Source organism: Ovis canadensis, chromosome 1 (genome assembly GCF_042477335.2).
Source record: "Ovis canadensis isolate MfBH-ARS-UI-01 breed Bighorn chromosome 1, ARS-UI_OviCan_v2, whole genome shotgun sequence".
NCBI classification, from domain to species: Eukaryota; Metazoa; Chordata; class Mammalia; order Artiodactyla; family Bovidae; genus Ovis; species Ovis canadensis.
Genome location: NC_091245.1, coordinates 29910177 through 29935803, shown reverse-complemented (window position 1 = coordinate 29935803; position 25627 = coordinate 29910177). Strand labels below are relative to the sequence as shown.

The window sequence follows — 25627 nt, the reverse complement described above, 5'->3', positions numbered from 1 at the left end:
TGAGAACACAGACACTGAACAAGGTCACAGATAAGCATGGAAAGAGCCAGGCTTTGAACCAGACTTACCCCATTGTATGCTGCCTCCTTGGACACAGCCCTTCCTGGGAGGTGTGTCATGAGTGGTCTAGAGTTGGGCCTGGGATCACCAACACAACCTGTCCCTACCCTGCTCCGTCCCCACAGTGTACTAGTCTCCCTGCTCACAAATTGCCTTACTTCTGTGTCTTTGTACATCCTATTCCTCCACTGAATTTTCTTCTTATCATTTTTATCCCTAGTGCTCAGTTCAAACCTGCCTCTTCCAGGAAGTCTTGCCAAACCCTCCAGCTCTCATCCATCATTCCACTTTGTGTACACTCTCAGGCCATTGTGTCTCGCTGCATTTCCTACATTCCTTTATCCTCGCACCATAATGATCTCACCATGTCTGTTGTCCCCATTCGACTCTGGTTCTTTTCAACAAGGGCCACATCTGATTCAGCCCCATGGCCCTGCACTGAGCTTGGCACATAAGATAGGCTCAGTTTGGGCTATTGTACTGAGTAAACTCACAGCAGGGATATGGCTACCTCATTCCCAAACAGGTGACTCCATCACCGGGTCCACAAGGGCTGAGGATGGGACCAAGACTACCCCCTAGGGACCTTTGCAGGCTAGAGCACAACGAGAAAGCATGGGCTTTCTTTCCACCTCCTCTCCAGTTTTAGGTGAAATCCCCAAATTTGTGGCCAGGAAGCTGAGGCCCAGATAAGGAAACTGAGGCAAGGGAGCAGGGAGTTGCCCAAGGTCAAACCATGAATCAATGACAGATACTAACTTGAACCCCACCTCCAGACTCTCGGGCCAGTGATCTCTGCCCTTTGGGCTGCCTCCTTTGTCAAGTTTATTTCTGTCAAGTTCAAGAAGACTATAGGCCTTCAAGTCACTTACTTAACATTTTTCAAGCACTGGTCAAGCACCAGGCATAGCTCCAGGCTCTGGGGCTAAGTGGAGAGCAGACTAGCTCCTGCCCATGCCTTCAGCGGGCTCACAGTCTGGAGCATATAGAGTGGGTCATGCAGGGCCTTGTGGGCCACAGTGGGGACTGTGGAAGACCCAATGTGATGCTCTCGGAGGTGTAAACTGGCAAAGCTGGCTATCCCACCCTCCACACTGGTCACGTTCATTCTGTGTTACTGGCCTTTCCCCCAGCCCAGTGGGGAGGAGAGGGTGGCTATCCCTGGGGCTCAGGACCTAGCCTTGGCCACCCCTCTTCATCAAGGCACTGCAGAGGCCAGGCCTGGCAGGCACCTGGGATCACAGCTCTGGCTTGTAGTGGGAGGCTAGTGGGTGGGTGATCTTTATTCAATTACAGCTTCAAGTCCTGTGAAACACCCCTGCCTACTGGGCGGCTGGGAGGACAACTGTCTGTCATGTAGCTGAAGCAGCAGGCACTCCTTAGGGGAGCACTGCAGAGTAAAAGCCTTAATGACCCCATAATCAGAGTAATGAAGATGAATCGCACCTTGTGCTGCCTGCCCATTCCTTCCTCTGTGTCTAGCAGCCAACATCAGACGCTGGAAACTGTTTAGTCAGTATGAGCAAGGCATGTTTAAGATCATGAAAACAGGTGAGATTTTTCAGTTATAGGTTTCTAGAAGCTCAATATTGCAAATAATCTCAGCCATCACCTCTTCCAGCCTCTCCATCTAAACCAGAACTCCTCTCAACAGTGAGTGTTCTGAGAGAGTATCCAAACCTCTTGCATGCCTCTGGTAGACAGGCAGATCACTACCTCTTGAAGGTATCGTCCATTTTTAAAGTCTTCTGAGTTTGTCTCTCTGTTGCATTGAAACCTTCTTTTATGTCATTTGCATGTCTTGATTCAAGTTCACCTTCAGCACACAGTGAAAGTCGCTCAGTTGTGTCTGGCTCTTTACAACTCCATGGACCATACAGTCCATGGAATTCTCCAGGCCAGATTACTGGAGTGGGTAGCCTTTCCCTTCTCCAGGGGGTCCTCCCAACCCAGGGATTGAACCCAGGTCTCCCGCATTGCAGGTGGATTCTTTCCCAGCTGAGCCACCAGGTAAGCCCAAGAATACTGGAGTGGGTAGCCTATCCCTTCTCCAGTGGAGCTTCCCGACCCAGGAATCGAACTGGGAGCAGACCCTAAAAAGCAGTCTGTGACCTTGAACAGGTCACTTTGCTCTTGTCCCCATTCTCTCTGTAAGGTGTTCGAGGTGTTCAGCGGGTGGGTGGCTGCCTGCTCTACCGGCAGCCAGGCCCAGCTCGGACCTGACACCGGCCGCCGGTGCCCAGCCTAGAGCTGACACAGAGCTAGCAGTTGAAAGCAGAACAGACCAGGGCTTCTCCCAACCGTAATCAAGCCCCGAGGGAACACCCTGTGTGGATGATGGTGGCTGGATGCCAAATGAAGTGAAATATCTCCTTTTCTCAGGCTGTTAACTTTTTTTCTTGTTTAAGGAAGGGGAGGATAATGACATTTAGCACTTTACAACTCAGCAGTAAAATAAGCAGATGGAAACAGATCCCCAGCATCGTGGGCATGCTTCCAGCAAGAAACCCTCCCTGGCTCTAGCTCTGGTTCCGTGGGGCCGAAGTTACTGGCAAGGTTTGCTGGTGGGGTGAAGGACACCGCCTGCTCCCTCCCACCCCGGCTCCTCCCACAGGCACCCCTCCAGGCTGCACGTTGTTGGTAGTGCTGGCCCCCGTTGCCTGCTTCTGGTTTCTGGTTGCTGTGTTCTGCCTACCTGGAGCACCTTCCCGTACACCAGGTCTGTTTGGGGTGTGACCTCTAGAGTTTGGGGATGCAGAGGAGCAGAGGTGGGAAGGGTGGGTTCTCAGAGAGCTTGCTCAATCGCTTCAGTTGTGACCAACTCTCTGTGACCCTATGGACTGAAGTCCACCAGGTTCCTCTGTCCACAGAATTCTCCAGGCAAGAATACTGGAGTGGGCAGCCATGCCCTCCTCCAGGGGATCTTCCCGACCCAGGGATCGAGGATTCTTTACCATCTGAGCCACCAGTGGTGAGTAAACACTGTTGCGGAGCTGTGGAAAAGCTCCGGCTGGCCTCTAGGTGGCCACAGAAGAACAATTTGAGCGCAGAAGGTTCCTACAGGGAGGTTAAAAAAAAGTTGTCACCTGTGGCTAATTCATGTCAATGAATGGCAAAAACCACCACAGTGTTGTAAAGTAATTAGCCTCCAATTATAATATATAAACAATTTTTTAAAAATGTTAAGTTGTCCTTGTCATCATCAAAACTATTGTTTACTGAGAACTCCCCACTGGCCAGTCCCCATGGCTCATGTCTCACACACCTCACTTCATTTTAACCTTCCCAAGCCCAGGAGCTATGTGTTAGCACTGTCTGCATTTTACAGGTGAAGAAACTGAGGTTCAATAACTTCCCCGAGGTCCCTCAAGGCAGGCAGGCTAAAGAGTACTAATGAATGACTTTTTAACTGTTTTTTGAGTTTAGATTACTTTTTCTCTTCTATCCCATACGTTGCTCTATTAACTGCACACTTTAAAAAACCTGAATGCACTTTTCATGTTTGTTTCCAAACTAGTCAATAGCTCTATGCTGGGACTTGTTCTATCTTAGCATGTAAATCATTTCATTAAATTACAGGTCTTCTGTGAGTTTTATTTGTAATCCACAAAGTCAAAGAAACCAACAGAAGAACCCCTACTGTGGTGGAGAGCGATTGCCTCCACCATCTGCTTTGTGCCTCCCTGCTGGGAATAGCACCTCTCCTTCCTGGGCTACTAACCACTCCTTCCCCACTTGGAGTGGTGGCAGAGGGCTGTCAATCATAATACCCCACCCCTGACTGCAAACGCTGATGTGACCAAGGTTGGGCCAATCAGAGTCCTTCCCAGAGAGTTTTTCAATTGGGTGCAAAAAAAAGGACAGAAGATGCTCTCAGTCTGTCTGCTGAAACAGCTATTAGCAACTGTCCCTGATAGGATTACTCATCGGAAAAGACCCTGATGCTGGGAAAGATTGAAGGCGGGAGGAGAAGGGGACTACAGAGGATGAGATGGCTGGATGGCATCACCGACTCAATGGACATGAGTTTGAGTAAACCCCAGGAGTTGGTGATGGACAGGGAGGCCTGGTGATATGGAGTCATATCACAGAGTTGGATATGACTGAGCGACTGATCTGAACTGTGGGCATCAAAAATCTGAAAACAGTATCTTAAACAAGACTGTGTGTTTATCTTGCAAGGCCAGCTCATGTATTACCTCAGTGTCCCCTCTCTGCTCACCCACCAGGTACCCGGTAAGGTCATCCTACTGCAAGCTCCTGACACTCTCCACCTGTCTAGAAGCACTGGGTAGCTGACAGCCCTGGGAGCAGCTTTCAACCAACAGGGCATGGAAATTGCATAAATACCCGAGCCTCATAAGCTGGGGTGGGTGAGGGGATAGGATACTTTGGAGGAATGTGAGATTAAGGCCCAGTGGCCCATAGAAGTAAGCTGTTTCATTTTTTATCACAGCCTGTATTCATTTCGAGCTCTTTCTTCTCACTTCCCTACTCTCTTCTCAGTGTTTCCTGAGATCATCTCCCAAATAAACTAGTAAGTACAAGTGAAAGTCACTCAGTCGTGTCTGACTCTTTGCGACCCCATGGACTATACACACTATACAGTCAATGGAATTCTCCAGGCCAGAACACTGGAGTGGGTAGCTTTTGCCTTCTCCAGGGGATCTTCGCAACCCAGGGACTGAACCCAGGTCTCCCACACTGCAGGCAGATTCTTTACCAGCTGAGCCACCAAGGAAGCCCAAGAATACTGGAGTGGGTAGCCTATCCCTTCTCCAGGGGAGCTTCCCAACCCAGGAATCAAACTGGGGTCTCCTGCATTGCAGGCGGATTCTTTACCAGCTGAGCTACCAGAGAAGCCCCACGTGCCCTCAGATCTTTGACTCGACCTGCTTTGGGGGGTGGGGGGCAAGATTTAGATGCCCTTGAAATCCTTCCTCATCCCAAGAGGAAGACTCTGCCACCTCCAAGTACTCACATGGCACCTTGTTTGTACCTCTAATAAATACACCATAGCCTGCCTTGTAGTATTTATTAAGCATAAACTAGGAAGGAGGAGGGAGATGGGAAGGTGGTTCAAGAAGGAGGGGACATATGTGTACCTATGGCTGATTCATGCTGATATTTGGCACAAACCAACAAAATTCTGTAAAGCGATTATCCTTCAATTAAAAAATAAAATGTTTAAAAATAAAATAGGAAGAAATGTGTTTCTTGAGTACTATGCCTTATACCAGGTGTCTTGTGCTCATTCATTAATTCATTTTTAATTATTCATTTATTAACATTAATGATCATTCATAAAATTTTTTAAATTTACACTCTTGACCATTTGTTTTTTTGTTTTAATTATTTTTTTAAACTGAAGGATATATAGTTCATGTACAATGTTATGTAAGTTACAGGTGTATGACAGTGATTCACAATTTTAAAGGTTATAGTCCATTTATAATTAGTATAGAATATTGGCTATATCCCCTAGGCTGTATAGGCTCCTTTTATTAAAAAAAAATTATAAATAATATCATGACAAGTATATTTTTTAAAGCTGATTCCATTTTGGATGGTTTATTAGGATGTAAATCTTTAGAAGTGGAATTATAGGATCAAATTACATGAACAGTAAGATTTTTAATATCTTATTATTTTTATTTTTGACTGCCTTGGGTCTTCGTGGCGACGCATTGGTTTCCTCTAGCTGCTGTGGGCTACCCTTCATTGCTGTGCTTGGGTTTCTCATTGCGGTGGCTTCTCTCCTTGCAGAGCACAGGCTCTAGGACATGTGGGCTCAGTGGTCGTGGAGCATGGGCTTAGTCACCTCGAGGCATGTGGAGTCTTCCCAGACCAGGGATCAACCCGTGCCCCCTGCGTGGGCAGGTGAATTCTTAACCACTGGACCACTAGGGAAGTCCTAGTATCTTATTTTTAGAGTATATTTTTATTTTTATTATTTTCTTTTTACTTAAATGCCCTGGTTTTTTTTTTTTTTACTTTATTTTACTTTACAGTACTGTATTGGCTTTGCCACACATCCACATGAATCCGCCACGGGTGTACACACGTTCCCCATCCTGAACCCCCCTCCCACCTCCCTCCCCGTACCATCCCTCTGGGTCATCCCAGCGCACCAGCCCCAAGCATTCTGTATCCTGCATCAAACCTAGACTGGCGATTCGTTTCTTACATGATATTATACATGTTTCAATGCCATTCTCCCAAATCATCCCACCCTCTCCCTCTCCCACAGAGTCCAAAAGACTGTTCCATACATCTGTGTCTCTTATGCTGTCTCGCATACAGGGTTATCATTACCATCTTTCCAAATTCTTTATTGAGCATTTATAATGTGCCAGATAGTGACCTACACCAGGGGGTGGCAATCTATGGTCCATAGGCCAAATTAGGCACACTGCCTGTTTTTGTAAATAAAGTTTTATTGAAACACAGCTGTGCTTATTTATTTATATATGTTTATAGCTGCTGTCTTGTCATAACAACAGAGTGGAGTAGTTGCGACAGAGACCATCTGGCCTGTGGAACACAGTAAACAGCATTTACTGTCTGGCCCTTTGCAGAAAAAGTTTGGTGCCCGTTGGAATAGGCACTGGGGCTGCCGCAGTGAACAAAACAAAAATCACTGCCTCCTCCACTCTATTGGGGTGAAGTCAGGGGGCAGAGGGGGGAAATCTAACACAGTGAACCCCAAACTAGATGTTCAGCATAAAATGTTAAATGACGATAAATGCTGTGGAGAAAAACAAAGGGAGAGAGAATCAGGAGTGCTCGCCAGCAGGGGTGGGGATTGTGGTGAAAATTGGGGTGTCAGGAGGTCCTGGCTGTGAACATGACATTTGGGCAAAGACCTGAAGCAGGTGAAGGAGTGAGCCACGTGGACATGGTGGGGAGGAGCCTCTGGGTAGTGGGGCAGCAGACGGAGGGCCACACTGGAGTATTAACAACAGTTCATCCTATGCTGAGCGTTAGTTACCATGTGCCCTTCACGGGCTTTACATACATATTCCATTTAATTACTTAAAAGTTATCATCTCATTACACATTTAATCTTACAAAAGAATGATCTGAAGATATTTCTATTATTAATAAAGACAGAGCTTTCCGTTTACATAGTTGTTTTACAGTGCTGTTCGTTTATTCTTCATAGCATTTCAAAGAGGTTACTGACCCCATTTTAGGCAGCCAAAACCCAGAAAGGCCAAGTCCTTTGTCCCGGGTCACACAGCCAGTCAATGCTGGCCGTGGAAAGCAAGCCCAGCTCTATCTGCCTCCAGACACTGCCTTGCTCTCTCTAAGCCACCAGTCTTGGAGGGTGTAAACTCCACCTGCTCCACTCACACCTAACAACTCCTTGTTAGGAGCTGGCAAAGGCTTGTTGGAAGGAACTCAGTTACCATCATCCTTCTGGATGAAAGTGACCAGGTAAACTGCTGGCGTCATCCTCGGAATTCACAAATGCGATCATTCTCTCTGTCTTGGGGCATCTACACTGTGTCCCAGCCTTCTTCTGGCTATGCCAGTGCTGTGTAGTGTTAACCCCAAAGCAAGGGCTCAAAAGGGGCTTGTTGACCGACAGATTAACTATTGCTGCAATTCTGTTTCATTGCACTTTTAGCAAGACTTTCTTATGAACTGAAGGAGTCATTCAGAAAGACATTAATTCAACAAATATGTACTGAGAATTACAATGTGCAGAAAAATTGAGTTGTACTATGTACAAAGCCTTTCTACATAGTAATCAGATTTACTATGAGAGGGGCTAATAGGTGAACAAGCAATAGGTCCTCCTCTCCGGGAGCTTGCAGCCTATGGGGGTGAGGAGACAAGTGTTTTGTATGTGCTACAGGACCAACTGTGTGCCGGGCCTTGTGCCAATCAGGGCACTTTCATCATTAAAAATAATCCTCATAATAGGACTTCCGAGTTGGCCCAGTGGTTAAAAATCCACCTGCCAATGCAGGGGATGCGAGTTCTATGCCTGGTCTAGGAGGATTCCACATACCAAGGGGCAACTAAGCCCATGCGTCACAACTACTGAGCCCACACGCCATAACTACCGAACCTGCGTCCCTAGAGTCCATGCTCCACAACAAGAAAGGCCACTGCAGTGAAAAGCCCGTGTAACATAACTAGAGAGTAGTCCACGCACAGCGACAAAGGCCTAGCACAGCTATAAATAAATAAATACAAACTTTAAAGAATAATTGTAATAATAGCAAACATTATTGAACCCTGATACACACCAGGCACTGTGCTAAGCCCTGTACCTGGGCTAACTCCTTGTGTCTTCATCACAACTCCATGGAGGAGATGTCATCACTGTCTTCAGGATGAAGGCATCTGATCCTCAGGGGCATTGAGTATCTCACCCCCAGGCACACTGTAAGTGGGTGACAAAGCGAGGATTTGCATTGAGCTCTACTCGCCCCACCACATATACACACTCAGCTATGACACACCTGAGAGAGAGTAGGTCAGAGGAGAGAGTCAGGAAAAAATCTGAATGGTCTCAAGAGAGGGGGAGGTGGGACGTCCATGGTGGTCCAGTGGCTAAGACTCTGTAGTCCCAGTGCAGGGGGCCTGGGTTTGCTCCTTAGTCAGGGAACTAGATTCCACATGCCGCAACTGAAGATCCTGTGTGCCACAACAAAGTCAAATAAATAAATATTTTTTTAAAAAAAAGAGAGGTGGGGAGGCCCTGCAAGAGGAGGCTTTAAGGGCAGGTTCCTCAAGGGGATACCATTTAAGACGGTCCCCAAAGAGTGAGCCTCCAGCAGAGGGTATCCAGTCAGACAGAAAGGGTCTATTTGGGTAACTGCTCCACAACTTGAACTGTATGTTTGTTACAAACAAGTTGCCATTGGAGGCTCTGAGTGGGGAGATCGGGCTGTGCATCAGACAGACCTGGAGATGAATCCTTTCTCTCCCTGTTACTAGTTGTGTTGACCATGCACAAGCCAACCAACCTTTCCAAGCCTTGGTTGTCTCATCTGCAAAATGGACATAACAGTGATAATTATACCTCTGGGGGTTTTATTGTAAGGATTTAATTGCATACAGGTGTAAAGTGTCTAATACTGTTCTTGGTACATAATGAACAATGATGATGATGATGACGATTGGTGCCACACTTCCATTCTGAGGAATCTCAATTTAAAAAAAGAGGCCCGCTTTCTCAGCTCCCTTCTAATGTCTAATCACCTGAGACTTGGACACTGAGCAAATGAACAAGTGGGCACTCTGAGCCCAGGGGGAAGAGGTCCCTGGAGACAGAAGGGCATTGGTGTTCCACACAGTGGTCGGAACAGAGGTGGCAGAAGAACGACGGCTGTCTCCTCACGGTGGGCAAGGGCAGCTGCAGTCCTGAAAGTCGGAATGATTGAAGGCCGAGCCGGATACTTTGAATCATTATCTCTCACGGGCCTGTCACAACAGCCTCACATGGCATTCTGTTTTACTGAAGAAACCAGGAAGCCACGGGCCCAAGGTCTCAAGGCTGGGAATTGGCTGGGCAGGATTCCCAGGCAAGGCCACGTTCCCACCTCCAGTCTAGTCGGTCTGGGCCAGTCTGGGCTAACAGGTTAGGGGGTGGGTTCAGGAGTCCAACAAGTGGCCTGTCCCAGTGGCTCTCTGGAGTCTGTCTCCTCTCCCCCCACCAGTCTGGGCCATTACAGGAGTCTCCCATCTGGCCTCTTTCTCCATCCCCCTCCTCCCATCTCAGTTCACACCTCACTCAGGCAAAGAAACACAACCGACCATGTTCTTCTATGGTATAAAACCCTTCCATTACCCACAAGCCTGCCTCTCACACTGGTCAGCACTCTCAGCAGAGGAGGCGGCCATCTTTCTGAAGTGATGATAACTCTTGTTTTCAAGTTATAACAAATACATGCTCTAGAGTGGAATGCAAAATGTCCAGGCATTTTTCTCAGAGGAGGAGTTGTTTCGGGTTAAGCCTCAAAACAGATGTGTGTACGCTGGTGGGGGCATTCTTCACAGAAACAATTTCGCCAGCCTCAGAGATAAGAAACTCAGTCTGTTCCAGCAAGCCCTGACACAGTGGTGCCCGCTGCCTTTCCGGTTGTGCTTCCCTGACACCTGGGGCTGCTCTATACTCCAGTCAGAACTATCTTGGAGCCTTTTTCCTTACAGCAGTGTGACCTGCTGCCCCTCTGAATAGAACTGTCTTCCTATTCACCCTCTGCTACTTTTTAACCTGAAAAACTCCTAGTTATCGTTTAAGTCTAATTTCACTTCCCCTCCTCCACGAAGCCCTCCTGGATTCCACCCCTCCTTGCAGTGCTCCCCTTCCAGCATCTTGCTCTCCCTTCTTCACAGCTTCTTACCACAGTCTGCTGTGACCTCCACCTTCAGACACCTTCTCCAAGAGGTTAGGAGCAAGTTGAGGTCGGGGAGTTCACCATAAACTCAGCCATCCTTGTCCATTCAGCACACACTAGGAGCCCCTCTCTGTGCCAAGCTGTGAGCTCTGTATGTAGAGACAACTCAGCATGTCCTAAGAGGAGCTCTGACCCCAAGTAGACAAACCATCCACTCATATACTGATTGATATATTAAAACAAGCAAAAAGCAAAACCTCTTGCTGAACCCAACATGGCTAGGCCTTCTGCTTAGAGGTGAGGATCCAGAAAAGAGCCAGACCTGTGCCTGCCTGCAAGGGATTCCCAGTCTGACCAGTGGCCAGTGGAAACCACTAAGCTTATGATGCATCTTAAGCTTATGGCTGTGGGGCACCAAGGCAAGTGACTTTTGCTTTGTTGTGGATGACAATGGATGAATGAATTAATCAATTTCTCTCTCTCTTTTACGGAACTTGTGAGGTTGTAACCATGAATGGGCTCTGTAAATCAAGGCACTCAATAAATGACTGATCAATCAATCGATTGAAATGTCACCCATGAGGTGGCTAGCAGTGAGAGGGCCATATTCTGGCCTCCACCACCCTGGACTTACTCAATGGGGAGTAAATCTACTCTGACCACAGCCACCTGGAATGGACTTGCAGCTCCTGGCTGCAGAGCCTCCTGCAAATTCCCAGTAAAAGGCAGCAGTTCTCGGCCTGCCTCCCAAGAGGGTCGTGAGCATTAATTAGTTACCATTGGTAAAGTGCTCTGAAGACATGGGGGTGTATAAACACAGCAACTCATTAGGCCTCTCCACACCACAAAGCTCTACAGCCGGGAAGAGCTAATTGAGAAATAATTAACACCTCAGGGTGCAGAGGACGATGCCTGGCTTTTCTAGGATTGGTAGGGATGTAATAAAGTGCATGGAGAGCAGGAAGAATTATAAGGCTACTTTAGATCCCAAAATATACTAAAGATTATTCACCTTCTGCCCCCAGGGAAGAGTGTGGGGACCTTTGCCCCACTAAAGCCTTTGGGACTGCATTCCTTGGAAAAGTCCAGAGTACAGTGCTGGGCTGCAGAGGCCGAGTGATGCTCTTCATGCAAAAGAGCTCAGGTCCAGCCCAGGTCTGCCCGGCTTCTAGCGTGTGAGCAGATGCCAGTTGTGGAACTCATCAAGCGGTATTTTCCTCAGGTCTAAGACCCGGATGGTGACATGTGTCTACCATCCTCCTGCCCCAGCACCAGCGTGTCTGATGTCCTTCCTCTACGTCAGCAGATCTAGCGCCGGCTTCATGTTAGGATCATGGGGGACTATAAGTACTGACCAGCATCTTGGGGCTGGGACTAGGGGGCACACAGTGATTCCCAGTTCATTCAAAGTTAAGAACCACTGCTTTGGTTTGTGTATCAGGCACTGTGTTGGGAGCTGTAGAAAACACATGTAAACCCTACCACACTCAATGCTCCCCTCACAACAGCTCATCATTCCTGATTCAATGCCTCAGAGTGTCCTGGACATCCCTCTCCACTCTCACTGCCATTTTTGTGCTGCCAAACCTCACCCAAACCATTTAGGCTTGGTTTGAAGCTCGCCTCCTCAGGGAAGCCCTCCTTCCCTGTGTTCCCACAGGACTGTTCTCAGCCCTATTATAACACTGATCACACAGTGCTGTTCCTGGCAGATCCTGGTGGGCTGAGAGCTTCTCGGGGGCAGTATCAGAATCACCAATGTCTTGCACTGGGTCTGGTATCTTTTAGGCTCTGAATAAACTGTAACAGTTATAAGTTAGATAGAGTTATATGATATGCAACTCCCACCTCAGGGCATTTGCACTTATTGTTCCCTGTGTCTGGAGCACTTTTCTCCCAGATATCTGCAAGTCTCTCTCAACTCCTTCAGGTCTTTGCTAAAATGTCACCTTCTCCCCCAGACTTTCCCTGATCCTTCTATTTTGAATGGTAACCACTTGACCTCCAACCCATTCCCTTCTCTAATTAATTTTTCTCCAAAGCATTTAAAACCATCTGACTAATGGGTCCTGTCTTTATATAAGATTGTTATAATTTGTTTATCCTGGAGTTTTTACATTAATTTTTAAAATTCAGGGATTGACATACTACTATATATAAAGTGAAAGTGTGAGTCGTTAAGTCTGTCTGCCTCTTTGCGACCCCATGGACTGTAGCCCACCAGTCCATGGGTTTCCCTGGTGGCTCAGATGGTAAAGAATCTGTGTGCAATGCAGGAGACTGGGTTTGATCCCTGAGCTGGGAAAATCCCCTGGAGAAAGGAATGGCTACCCACTCCAGTATTCTTGCCTGGAGAATTCCATGGACAGAGGAGCCTGGTGGGCTACAGTCCACGGAGTTGCAAAGAGCTGGACACTACTGAGCGACTATGTGTAAAACAGATAACTAGTAAGGAACTACCACATAGCACAGAGAACTCTACTCAATACTCTGTAATGAACTAAATGGGAAAAAAATCTAAAAAAGAGTGGATATATGTATGTGCATAATTGATTCACTTTGCTGTACATCAAAACAAACACAACATTGTAAATCAACTATACACCAATAAAAATTTGAAAAATAAATTAAAATGTGATTGCATTAAAAAACCACTGGTCTTGAGCCCTGAGTTCTTCGACCTCCCCTTAAAATTCACCATATTGGATAATTGACTAGAATGTAAACTACACTGAAGGCAGAGAATTTTGTCTATTTTGTTTACTATTCCTAGTTTCTACAAGGGGCTGGTACCTGGTTGCTGTTGTTCAGTCACTCAGTCGTGTCCGACTCTTTGCGACCCCATGGACTGCAGCCCGCCAGGCTTTCCTGTCCTTTGCCATCTTCTGGAGCTTGCTCAAACTCATGTCCACTGAGCCAGTGATGCCATCCAACCATCTCGTCCTTCTCCTGCCTCCAATCTTTCCCAGCATTAGGGTCTTTTGGTACGTGGTAGCTGCTCAAAAAATATTTCGTGAAAGTTTGACTTAGTGTCTTTAAGACTAAATAGAATGCCTCATTTCAATTCTTCAATATTTTAAATTTATATAAATTGAAAGCCTGTAAAATCTTAGGGCAGATTCAAAGCCACATTGCCCATTGTTGTCATGGTTACACACTCCCCAGCGGTTCTCCCATTCCAACACAGTGGCGGGCCCCGGGATCCAGCGCACGAACCCCAGACTCGGAAACCTACCCGATCGGCCTTGATCATAGAGTTACACCTCCCTCAATCCTAGAGGGCACTTCCGGGACGATTTACTTATTGCTGCCTAGGCCAATCTACGAGCGCGTTCTCTCTCCTTGGCTAAGTTTCCGGCAAACCTTTCGCTGGAGTCTAGAGTGGGGTGGGGCCAGGCCCCCCGAGAGCGCGGCTTTGTGATTGGTGGGAAGGGTAAGAGGCGGGCTTGTGCTGGCACCGCTCTGGCGCAGGCGCGGTGGTTCGTGTGGCGGTGTGTGTGCCGGCGACGTTCCGTGGGACTACGGTTGGTGAACGGGCATAACAGTGAGGGCTGAGGGACGGGCGGGACACTGCGGAAGAAGAGCGGGCTCGGTTCTGGGCGCGGAGACCGAGGACTTTGGTGTCAGTTTTTCCACGTGCATCCCGGCCCTAGATTGGGGCGGGGTCACAACCACATAAACTGTTGAATAATTTTCGTTTCTTAGTGTGTTTCCTCCATTGTGAAATGGCAGGACTTCCTTGTGTGCCTCGGGTCTTTGTGACCAGTAACTTGTGAGAAATACAAGTTCTCTGCCCACACCCCAGACCTACTGACTCAGAAATTCTGGCGATGAGGCCTCACAAGCTTTCCAGGTGATTTTGATGCTTGCTGAAATTTCACGATTACTGGGCCACTGTAATGTGAGGGGTCGACTTGAGAGAAGTCTTGGAGACAGACTCATTTGCTTGAGGAGGAGTCAAGGGTGAAGGAGTTTCTGGCTTGAGCCACGGGCCTGAGGTGGGACTTTTAAGTGATGGCTCCAGGCGTGAGCCACATGTGTCCTGCCTCCAGGGCCTGCATTTTTCCACAGAGGCATACTAGGGCTCTGTGGCCATGCCTCCCAACTGTCTTCAGGTCATGGGCCACAAAGGAAATGATAATATTTGTACAGAGCCCAGGGGAAGTTGTTGAAGCTGCTAGAAGTTGGAGGAGACCCCTGAAGGACTGAGGCTGCTGAAAGTTGGAGGGAGCCACCTGGGGGGATTTGAGCTTCCCAGAGCTGAGGGGAATTAGTAACCTGTTCTCAGCATAATGCAGGAGAGCTTTTGTTCCGTGGGATGTGCTGATGATTAGGGGTACTCACTAAGTTTGGCAGTATAAATCAAGAACCTTGAAAGAGTTTATATCCTTTTGCATCTGCAAGATTGGTGGCTGTCATAGAAGTTTTATTGGAGGCCGATCTGTGCTGACTGCTGCAGGGTGTCAGATCACAGTTAACACGTATTTCTGCTCGACTCATTTTTCTTCAGGCACAAGTGCCTCCCTGTGCTGGGGTGTCATGGAAGGGCTGCTGACAAGATGCAGAGCACTGCCTGCCCTGGCCACCTGCAGCCATCAGCTCTTGCAGTATGCTCCTCAGAGGTTTCACCACTGTGCCCCCAGGAGAGGGAAGCGCTTGGTGCTGTCCCGCATGTTCCAGCCCCAGAAACTTCGGGAAGACCAGGTGCTCTCTCTCGAGGGCAGATCTGGCGACCTGACCTGTAAGAGCCAGCGGCTGATGCTGCAGGTGGGCCTCATCCACCCGGCAAGCCCTGGATGTTACCACCTCCTGCCTTACACTGTCCGCGCCATGGAGAAGCTGGTGCGCGTGATAGATCAGGAGATGCAGACCATCGGGGGACAGAAGGTCAACATGCCCAGCCTCAGCCCAGCAGAGCTCTGGCGAGCCACCAACCGGTGGGACTCAATGGGCAGGGAGCTGCTAAGACTTAGAGACAGACACGGCAAGGAATACTGCTTAGGACCAACCCACGAGGAAGCCATTACAGCCCTGATCGCCTCCCAGAAGACGCTGTCCTACAAGCAGCTCCCGTTGCTGCTGTACCAGGTGACGAGGAAGTTTCGGGATGAGCCCAGACCCCGCTTTGGTCTTCTCCGCGGCCGAGAGTTTTACATGAAGGACATGTACACCTTCGACTCCTCCCCCGAGGCAGCCCAGCTGACCTACAGCCTGGTGTGTGATGCCTACAGCAGCCTGTTCAACAGGCTGGGGCTGCGATGCGTCAAGGTCCAGGCCGACGTGGGCAGCATCGGGGGCACGATGTCCCACGAGTTCCAGCTGCCAGTGGACATCGGGGAGGACCGACTTGTACTCTGTCCCAGCTGCCACTTCTCTGCCAATGTGGAGACTCTGGACTCGTCACGGACAAACTGCCCTGCTTGCCAGGGGCCACTGACCGAAACTAAAGGCATCGAGGTAGGGCACACGTTTTACCTGGGCACCAAGTACTCCTCTATTTTCAATGCCCAGTTCATCAATGTCCACGGCAAGCCGTCCCTGGCTGTAATGGGGTGTTACGGCTTGGGCGTGACACGGATCTTGGCCGCTGCCATTGAAGTTCTCTCTACAGAAGACTGCATCCGCTGGCCTAGCCTCCTGGCCCCTTACCAAGTCTGCCTCATCCCCCCCAAGAAGGGCAGTAAGGAGGAGGCGGCCGCAGAGCTCGCAGGGCATCTTTACGACCACATCACAGAAGCGGTGCCACAGCTCCAAGGGGAGGTCCTGCTGGACGACAGGACCCATCTGACCATTGGGAACAGACTGAAAGACGCCAACAAGTTCGGCTACCCCTTTGTGATCATTGCAGCCAAGAGGGCCCTGGAAGACCCTGCACATTTTGAGGTTTGGTGCCAGAATACCGGAGAGGTGGTCTTCCTTACCAGAGAAGGAGTCCTGGAATTACTGAGCCGAGTGCAGGTTGTCTGAACCACCCCCTGGACGCCTCCCACCGTATCTCACAGCCTTGGTGTTCACTGAAATGCTGCCTTTCCTGTATTGCTCTCTGGAGCTGGTCTCCCCAGAAACAGCAGCTCGTGGAAGGTGAGACCACGTTAGGAAAGCCAGTTGTAGTCATTTGTTCGGACTATTTGTATTTAAAGTTGTTAACTTGATCCCTTTGTCTGGGCTGGCTGTGCCACCACATACCCTATCTTTCATATTCCACTGTGGAAGCTTCTGTTTGGAGGTAGTGGCTAGAAGGAGCCAAGTTGTCATCTTGGCCCTCAGGAGAGTCACTTCCCTTCTCTCAGCAGTTTTCTACACCACATGTAGGTTGGGGGCCTCCTGATGACTGACCCCCTCCCAGCTCCAGCAGTCTGACCTTGGGCCTCTTGCTGCATTCAGTCCAGAGAGGCAGCCCACCAGTCCTCCTCCTTTGAGAAGTGGGCTGAGGGTCTGGGGACAAGAATCAGGACACCTGGCTGCCACTGACTCACCAGTGACTTGGACGTGACCCCTGCCCTGCTGGGGCCTTCGAGTTTCTCCATCTGTAATGTGCGAAAATGGAACTAGATCTGTAAAGTCCTCACAGCTGACTAGCTGGTTCCTTGAGAGGTTTATGACAGGCAGATCTGGTTCCTCTGATCCTCCATTGTTTAAGCTACCCGGAAAGTTAAAACAGTTAGCTAATGGCCCCCAAACCACCTCCAGAGACCTGACTCTCCCTCTTGAGTTGGCCTGGCACTGAGATCATGTTATATTGATTGAATAAAGTCAGACTGTTGGGGTGAGGTCTGCATGTTAATTGGAAACAGTGGTAACACCTGCCAAGTTCAGAGTGCCGCAGCTTCTTGCCTGGAAACTCTCCTTTTTCTAGTTCTCCACTGGAAAAAGAAAAAATTGGGTGACTGGAAAATACGTGTTATACCACTTCATCCCTCAAGTGTCTGCAGGCTTCCAGTGCTACAGTGACTTCGTCCTGGCTGCAGAGTTGGATCCTAGAGCTATGCATGACGGAGGTGAATTATCAGTAGAAGGTCACTGCCTGAGTGCTGGGGAGAACTGGCAGCGAGCTTGAGCTTTCATTGCTCCTGCCCCCAGGAGCAGGATCAGCTTCTGCATCCTCGGCCCCTGGTGTCACAGCTTGTCCATACCTAAGGAGAATCTTTCAGGGCTAAGCTCAAAGCCATCACCTCCTGAAACATGCTCGGCAGCTCCTGGCAATGGTTTCTGTCTTTGGCATCCCCTGTGCTCTCCTACTAGCACCGACACCCTTCTCACTCAGTGCGCACAGCTCACTGTATGGCTGCCAGCCTCTTGTCATTGATGGTCAGCTCCCTGAGGCTGGGGCCCTAGGCTGACTCCTAGTGCACTGAAGTGTTGTCTTGGCCTGTTGTTCTGCCTGCCAAACAGCTTCCCGTCAGCTTGTGACTGCTGATCGTGCCAGAGTAACCTCACCCCCAGCACACACCATCAGGGTTCCTAATGAATGTAGACCCCAGGCCCTAATGACTCCCAGGCTACCGCTGGGCTCTGCGCCAGCATTCAGGCTAGGAGACAGGATTCTGAGAGCAAACCTAGAGAGGCTGGATTGTAAGACAAGGATCTTACTCGGGTGCACAGTGGAATCCCCTGGGTCCCACCCCGAGGTTCTGTTCTGGGGTGTGGCCTGGGCGTCAGCAGTTTTAAAATTCCCCAGATGATTCTAATTCACCAACTTTGTGGAGCGTCCTCAGCCCACATTGCAGGGTTGAATGTTTGAGTCATTTCAGTTGTGCATTATCAGGTTGATGTGAGCTCTCTGCTTTCAGCACTTATATATGCCGTGTTCAGATCTTAAAACTGTTAAAGGTAAGTGCTGTGAAATCTTCATTTTACAGATGAAACTGGAAGCTCCATTCAAGCAATTTAAGAGTGCACAGCTATTATGTATCAGAGTTAGAATCTGGGTACTGACCAAAACCTGTGTCTTGTCTCACTATACTGCATGGCCTCTGCCTGGGCAATATGATTCCAGTAAGTAAAATGGATTATGTATGTCTGATCAACTTAGCCTGAAGTAGAGAAATTAGAATTACGTGCAAATGAGCACTTTAAATATTTTCTTAAATTTAAATTTGTGCTTCATAAGCATACTTTATGGAAGGCTAGTCTAATGTAAGAATAAGCACTTCTAAAAATCAGCTTCAGGGAATACAGAACTAGTTAATTTAAAACTCTCATAAATGTGTATGATATGGAATGATTTGAGGGTAAGGTAGAATCATGGAACTTTAGAACAGGAGAGCTTGCAGCCTGCTTGTCCAGCCCTCACTTCACAGATGGGAGACAAACCTGCAGTGGAAATTAACCTGCTGCAACCCATCTGACTGGCCAGACTGCCTGATTGCAGACCGGGTGCTGCGTCTCCTGAATTAGGCTACCTCGGGTCAATCTTGTTGCCAGGAGTGACGGCTGGTTGAGTCAGCCTTTGAGCTACAGAGGCCTTTAGGTTTGAAAGAGATACCCATTTTCCAAGGGAGACGCATACAAGGAGCACAGTGATTTGCTCAACATCCAGCTGAACTGAAACCCAGGTGTCTTGATGACTTAGCCAGCGTTTCTTGCAGTAGCCAGGGGCAGTATAGTTTGGTGGAAAGATTAGGACCTTGAATAGAGAATCAGTTTTCCATTTAGCAGGTATATGATCATAGACAAATAACTTGTCTCTTGTGCATCTCAGATTCTTCATCTGTGAGATGCTTTCATAATGGCACCCACACCTCCTTGGGTTGTCTGAGGGTTGGCTGAGCTGACTTATATGAAAAGCTTAACCCCTAGTGTGCTCTCTGGAACCACAATGACTTGCATGGGATGACTTAGGAAATAATCCATTAGGAGCTCAGGTTCTGCTGTTAACATTGAGACCTGGGTTTTGTTTTTTTGTTATGTTGCTTCACAACTTTCCTGGGGAGTGGCACAAACAAGAATTAAGTAACATCTGCAGAATGGTTCCGTCTCCTTAGAGGAAAGACAGAAATATTCAAACCGTGTACATTCCTCTATCCTTTCTGAACTTGCCAACATTACTTCTTGCCATAAATTGATGAAATGGGGTTGCTGGCAGAATAACAGGTACAGGCTGTATTATCATTGCTCATTCCTTGGGGAGATGGAGAAGCAACTGGCTGGGAAATATTTAACAGAATTAATACTTGGGGACAAAGGCTGGTGCATAACAAAACCATTGTGTAAATCAAGCTTAGAATGTAAATCAAGAGCTCCATTAATATTCAGTGTTTTAATAGAAGAAACACCTGCTGGGCCATCAATAAAGGAGCTTTGTGGAAATCTTGAAATTGTCATTTCCTTAACTACTTGAGCGCCAGGCCTCTTTACACCCCTGTCCATTTCTACTCCTAGAGGCCAGGACACTTTTTAGAATTTGTCTGTATCTAAGGGCACACATTCTTTCTGGAGTTATTTATCCACTGATCTCCAGTAGCATATTGGGCACCTACCAACCTGGGGAGTTCCTCTTTCAGTATCCTATTATTTTGCCTTTTCATACTGTTTCTGGGGTTCTCAAGGCAAGAATACTGAAGTGGTTTGCCATTCTAGCAAATCTGGAAAACTCAGCAGTGGCCACAGGACTGGAAAAGGTCAGTTTTCATTCCAGTCCCAAAGAAAGGCAATGCTCAAACTACCGCAAATTGCACTCATCTCACACACTAGTAAAGTAATGCTCAAAATTCTCCAAGCCAGGCTTCAGCAATACGTGAACTGTGAACTTCCAGATGTTCAAGCTGGTTTTAGAAAAGGTAGAGGAACCAGAGATCAAATTGCCAACATCCGCTGGATCATGAAAAAAGCAAGAGAGTTCCAGAAAAACATCTATTTCTGCTTTATTGACTATGCCAAAGCCTTTGACTGTGTGGATCACAATAAACTGGAAAATTCTGAAAGAGATGGGACTACCGGACCACCTGACCTGCCTCTTGAGAAACCTAGATGCAGGTCAGGAAGCAACAGTTAGAACTGGACAAGGAACAACAGACTGGTTCCAAATAGGAAAAGGAGTATGTCAAGGCTGTATACTGTCACCCTGCTTATTTAACTTCTATGCTGAGTACATCATGAGAAATGCTGGACTGGAAGAAGCACAAGCTGGAATTAAGATTGCCGGGAGAAATATTAATCACCTCAGATATGCAGATGACACCACCCTTATGGCAGAAAGTGAAGAGGAACTAAAAAGCCTCTTGATGAAAGTGAAAGAGTAGTGGAAAAGTTGGCTTAAAGCTCAACCAGTATCGACTTTCTTTACTGGTATCTGAATGAGTGGTCTCATAATCGGCTCCTTTACCATCTCTATGGAAAGCGTTAGTTTTCTGGCTGTTAGTCAGTATATCAAGATGGGATTTTTCCTCATTCAGAGCACTGAATAGTCAAAGATATTAAACTGAGCTGATAAGTTAATGGATTTTATGTAAGTTATACAGTCTTAACTGGGTACTTGTAAATAGCACTAAGTGGGCCTTCTACCTATAATACTGCAAAAGTTAAGGCAGCAGAGGGATTAGAAAGAATTTTTTTTATAATCAGTTAATTCACTTTGTAAAATGGCTGTAAAGGATAATGTGTACAGATTTTCTGTTCGCATATTCATTTGTAAACTTCCTAAGACTGTTATGTTTCTATTGCTTTTGTTATGGAATGACATTGCAAAAATAAAAACCTTCTTTAACTGAAAAAAAACAGCTCAACATTCAGAAAACGAAGATCATGGCATCTGGTCCGTCCCATCACTTCATGGCAAATAGATGGGGAGACAGTGGAAACAGTGTCAGATTTTATTTTTCTGGGCTCCAAAATCACTGCAGATGGTGATTGCAGCCATGAAATTAAAAGACGCTTACTCCTTGGAAGGAAAGTTATGACCAACCTACATAGCATATTCAAAAGCAGAGACATTACTTTGCCAACAAAGGTCCATCTAGTCAAGGCTATGGTTTTTCCAGTAGTCATGTATGGATGTGAGAGCTGGACTGTGAAGAAAGCTGAGTGCCGAAGAATTGATGCTTTTGAACTGTGGTGTTGGAGAAGACTCTTGAGAGTCCCTTGGACTGCAAGGAGATCCAACCAGTCCATTATGAAGGAGATCATTCCTGGGTGTTCTTTGGAAGGAATGATGCTAAAGCTCAGAGAAGGCAATGGCACCCCACTTCAGTACTCTCACCTGGAAAATCCCATGGATGGAGGAGCCTGGTGGTCTGCAGTACATGGGGTCGCTAAGAGTCGGACGTGATTGAGCGACTTCACTTTCACTTTTCCTTTCATGCATTGGAGAAGGAAATGGCAGCCCACTCTAGTGTTCTTGCCTAGAGAATCCCAGGGACAGCGGAGCCTGGTGGGCTGCTGTCTTTGGGGTCGCATAAGAGTCGGACACGACTGACGCAACTTAGTAGTAATATGCTAAAGCTGAAACTCCAGTACTTTGGCCACCTCATGCAAAGAGTTTGACTCATTGGAAAAGACTCTGATGCTGGGAGGGACTGGGGGCAGGAGAAGGGGACGACAGGATGAGATGGCTGGATGGCATCACTGACTCGATGGATGTGAGTCTGAGTGAACTCCAGGAGTTGGTGATGGACAGGGAGGCCTGGCGTGCTACAGTTCATGGGGTCGCAAAGAGTCGGACATGACTGAGCGACTGAACTGAAGGGCACACATGACTTTTAGAATTAGGAAAAGAATTTTTTAAAGTTTTCTATAATGTGGAAATTGGGTAAAGTAATTTTATGATGTTTTTGCAAACTTTTGGGAAAAGATTGATTTCACTTAATTTAAAATAATAACTTAGATCATAGTGACCCAGACAGACTCTACTGTCAGACTGCCTGGGCCATTTAGCAGCTATGGGACCTTGTGCAGGACACTTCTTGTACACGTTTCCTCACTGGGAGAACAGGGACAGCAGGGCCTGCTCACAGCAGGTGCTTGGGGAGTGTAGCTGCCCTTCTGGAAGGTTGAGCGGGCAGTGCACGTGGCCAGCACAATGGGGTGGCACTTTCAGGCTCCCACATTCAGGCACCAGCTCCATGCAGGGGTGGTGTCCACTCATATTAAGCCAGCAGCTCTCAAGGTGCTAATGAGCTTGTGATTAAAACCTTGTAGGGCTGGGAGAGTGGGGTGGAGGCACTTACTGGTTAATGGTTAAGCCCGTGGGCTGACGGGAGTGCCACAGGCAGGATGTTGATGCTGTTAAGGGTTTCAGCAGACTGACTTCTACCCAGGCATACATGTCAGGGACATTGCAGGTCAAACTGCCAAACTTTTACCATAACCTTGGAGTGCGCAGGCAAGGGCCTCTGGTTTGTTGCCAACTCCTGGAAGCAGGGGCCCAGTCTTGCTACTGTTAGTATCTCCTGAGGGACTGAGGGGAGTCCTGAATTCAAGTTGTGACTCACTCTTCACTAGCTAGCTGGCTCTGTAAGCTACTTATCCTCTCTATGCCACTTTTCTTCTCGGTAAAATGGTGCCTTGCCTCCCAAAGACTGGCAAGGTTGAGCCCATCCACATGAAGCACCTGGAATGCCCTCTGGCACACCTAAGTGCCCGGTACATGGCAGTCGTTACTAAGCCTGGTAGCATGTGTGCTACCCCTGGCATATGCCCTTTCAAGGCTCCTGCCTTAGCTTGAAGTCCCTCCCACCTCACCAATCCCTTCAATTGAAGGGCCCACATCCCCTGTGTGGTGGCCTCCCTCCACCTCCCACCCCGAGTCTGTTCAGAGTTCATCACTCCTTCCTGTGTCATCAATCAGTAACTATTTGGTATACACCTGCTGTGTGCTGAGGAGCTGCTGTGCTAGGTCCTGGCAGGGCACAGTGCACAGCTCAGCACACCTGACTCAAGTTTCCAGAGAAGTGGAAGCAACCACCCAGTAATCAAGTACAGTGCAGTCAGCATAGAGAAGGTAGAGGACTCATGGGATGTGTGGTAAGAAGCCAGCCAGTAGGGTTTCCTGGAGGAGGCAGCTGGACCTGACGGAAGGTCCTGATAGGTATTAAATAAAGGGAGGAACAGTGGGAATGGAGAGAGGGGAAGAAGTGAGAGTCTTCCAGAGGGAACAGTGTACAAAAGCCGTAAGCTAAAACCGCAAGACTAGAGAATAAAATGTGTCATAAACTCTTGGTATGAGGCAGGCTGTGTTCCGTGTGCTACATGCAGATTAATTCATTGAATTCTCACAGCGCCTGCATGAGGAAGGTGCTGTTATCCTCAAGTTGCAGACAGGACTGGTACCTGAGGCTACTCAGCTAGTGGGTCATGGGGCTGGCCAGTCGGGCTCCAGAGCCGATACTCTCACTTCTGCACCATCCCACCACAGCTGAACTGAGGCCAGGATGGCTAGGCTGAGGCTGGAGATGGAGGGAGCCACAGAAGTGGTAAAGGGCCAGACACTGAAGGGCCTTCAGTGTCACACCAAGAGTGCAGCGGGGACATAGACAGACTGGCTGCATTTCCCTTTATTGGAGAGTTCTCAACCCACGGTAAGGTTTATGACACCCACTCAACAGCATGACCCTGAAGGCAGAAGCTACCTGATGCCTTGCCCTTGGTTCAGTTCAGTTGCTCAGTTGTGTCCAGCTCTTTGTGACCCCATGGACTGCAGCACGCCAGGCCTCCCTATCACCAACTCCTGGAGTTTACTCAAAGCTCGTGTCCATTGAGTCGGTGATGCCATCTAACCATCTCATCCTGTTGTCCCCTTCTTCTCCCGCCTTCAGCCTTTCCCAGCATCAGGGTCTGTCAGTTCTTCATATCAGGTGGCCAAAGTATTGGAGTTTCAGCCTCAGCATCAGTCCTTCCAGTGAATATTCAGGACTGATTTCCTTTAAGATGGACTGGTTGGATCTCCTTGCAGTCCAAGGGACTCTCAAAAGTCTTCTCCAGCACCCCAGTTCAAAAGCATCAATTCTTCAGCACTCAGCTTTCTGTATAGTCCAACTCTCACATCCATACATGACTACTGCAAAAACCATAGCCTTGACTAGATGGACCTTTGTTGGCAAAGTAATGACTCTGCTTTTTAATATGCTGTCTAGATTGGTTGCCCTTGGTTGGTGCCCATTAAATGTTGGTAAAGCCAACCGAAGGAAAGAAACCTGAAAGAGGAGGCAGGTGGGCTCTGGAGTGAGATGCTTAGGTTCAGATCCCAGGTCTGATACTCACTGTTGAGACTGTATGCCTCCACCTTATTTATAAAATTGTGATCCTAGAACTGAGAACGTGGCTTAGAACGAGGGTTTGCATACTGCTTGCTGTCCATGTTGACAGCCGTTTATCATCTCTCTGCTTGCCCTTGTACACCTCCAGTGTACACCTCCAGAAGTGTTTCATCAGGGTGTGGCTTAAGGGGTTCTTTTGTCCCCCACCAAGTTTTCCAGCTGACACCCTAAATCCACAGAGGTATCTAGACAGGTTGGGGAGGCCCACCTCCATCCCTGACCCTTTGCCCTGAGAAGGGCTGTACTCTAGTCTTGTGGGAAGAAGGGTCCCTGGGATGGTGGGAAAGGCTCTGCCTCAAGTTGGGGATGCCAAAGATGCTGGCTCCTCACCCCTCAGCCTTGCCCTTGTCCTTCCTCTGAGCCTAAGTTTCCTCATCTGTAAGATGAGGTGGAGGAGGGTTAAGTCCTTGTGGGGAGCTCTGATTTGGCTCTGCTAGAATCTGAGGCATGGGCAAGTGGCCACAGAGGCACCAGGTGAGGGCAAGGCCCACAGGCCCCACTACACCCATCCACTTCACAAGAGGGCTACCTGTCCTGAACCCTGCAGGTCCCACCCCTATGGAAGGGGAGTGCTCAGGACCCTTGCCCCACACTCCTGTGCTCACCCTGGCTGCCCATCACCATAGCCACTGCAGTGGGGCAAAGCTGGGACAGGCCTTGTTGTCTGGAAGGGCACAGAATCCAGCTGGGAAATGAGAGAGGATGGCCTGTGTGGCCTAAGCCAGGCTCATGATGGACGCTGGACTTCGGCTCTATAGCCACAAGCAGGGACCTGCACCTGGAAGGAAAGCTGCCTGGTTCTTTGTAAACATTCCACAGCAAATTGCCATTCATAGATGACAGCACGCACAGCAGAAAACCCTAAGTTAGTCGATCTTAAGTAGAGCAGCTGGTTTCAGTTTAATGATGTATTAGGTAGCTTTGCTATAGTAACAAACAACTCCCAAATCTCAGTGC

General features: G+C 48.2%; 1 protein-coding gene and 2 long non-coding RNA genes across 4 annotated transcripts in view; 2 read left to right on the top strand and 1 right to left on the bottom strand.

The window, feature by feature from the left end:
* LOC138424426 (uncharacterized) overlaps nucleotides 1–13796 on the bottom strand; it is a 34971-nt gene extending 21175 nt beyond the window's left edge. The window contains exons 1-2 of one of the 2 annotated variants that reach the window (XR_011250802.1): nucleotides 13654–13796; nucleotides 13212–13413 (exon numbers count right to left, since the gene is read on the bottom strand). This is a non-coding gene — a long non-coding RNA (uncharacterized lncRNA). The remainder of the gene's footprint in view (nucleotides 1–13211; nucleotides 13414–13653) is intronic. The other variant, XR_011250798.1, reaches the window with a different exon arrangement.
* LOC138424463 (uncharacterized) lies at nucleotides 1404–5259 on the top strand. The gene is made up of 3 exons (XR_011250808.1): nucleotides 1404–2779; nucleotides 2931–3031; nucleotides 4290–5259. It is a non-coding gene; the product is annotated as an uncharacterized lncRNA (long non-coding RNA).
* On the top strand, nucleotides 13744–19727 carry PARS2 (prolyl-tRNA synthetase 2, mitochondrial). The gene is made up of 2 exons (XM_069561101.1): nucleotides 13744–13942; nucleotides 14929–19727. The coding sequence occupies exon 2, from the start codon at nucleotides 14958–14960 to the stop codon at nucleotides 16383–16385; it is 1428 nt and encodes a 475-aa protein (XP_069417202.1). The 5' UTR covers nucleotides 13744–13942; nucleotides 14929–14957; the 3' UTR covers nucleotides 16386–19727.
* Nucleotides 19728–25627: the final 5900 nt, after the last annotated feature.

What these genes read in the sequence shown, in the direction of transcription:
- PARS2 (XM_069561101.1), top strand. Translation starts at nt 14,958, where the DNA reads ATGGAAGGGCTGCTGACAAGATGCAGAGCACTGCCTGCCCTGGCCACC.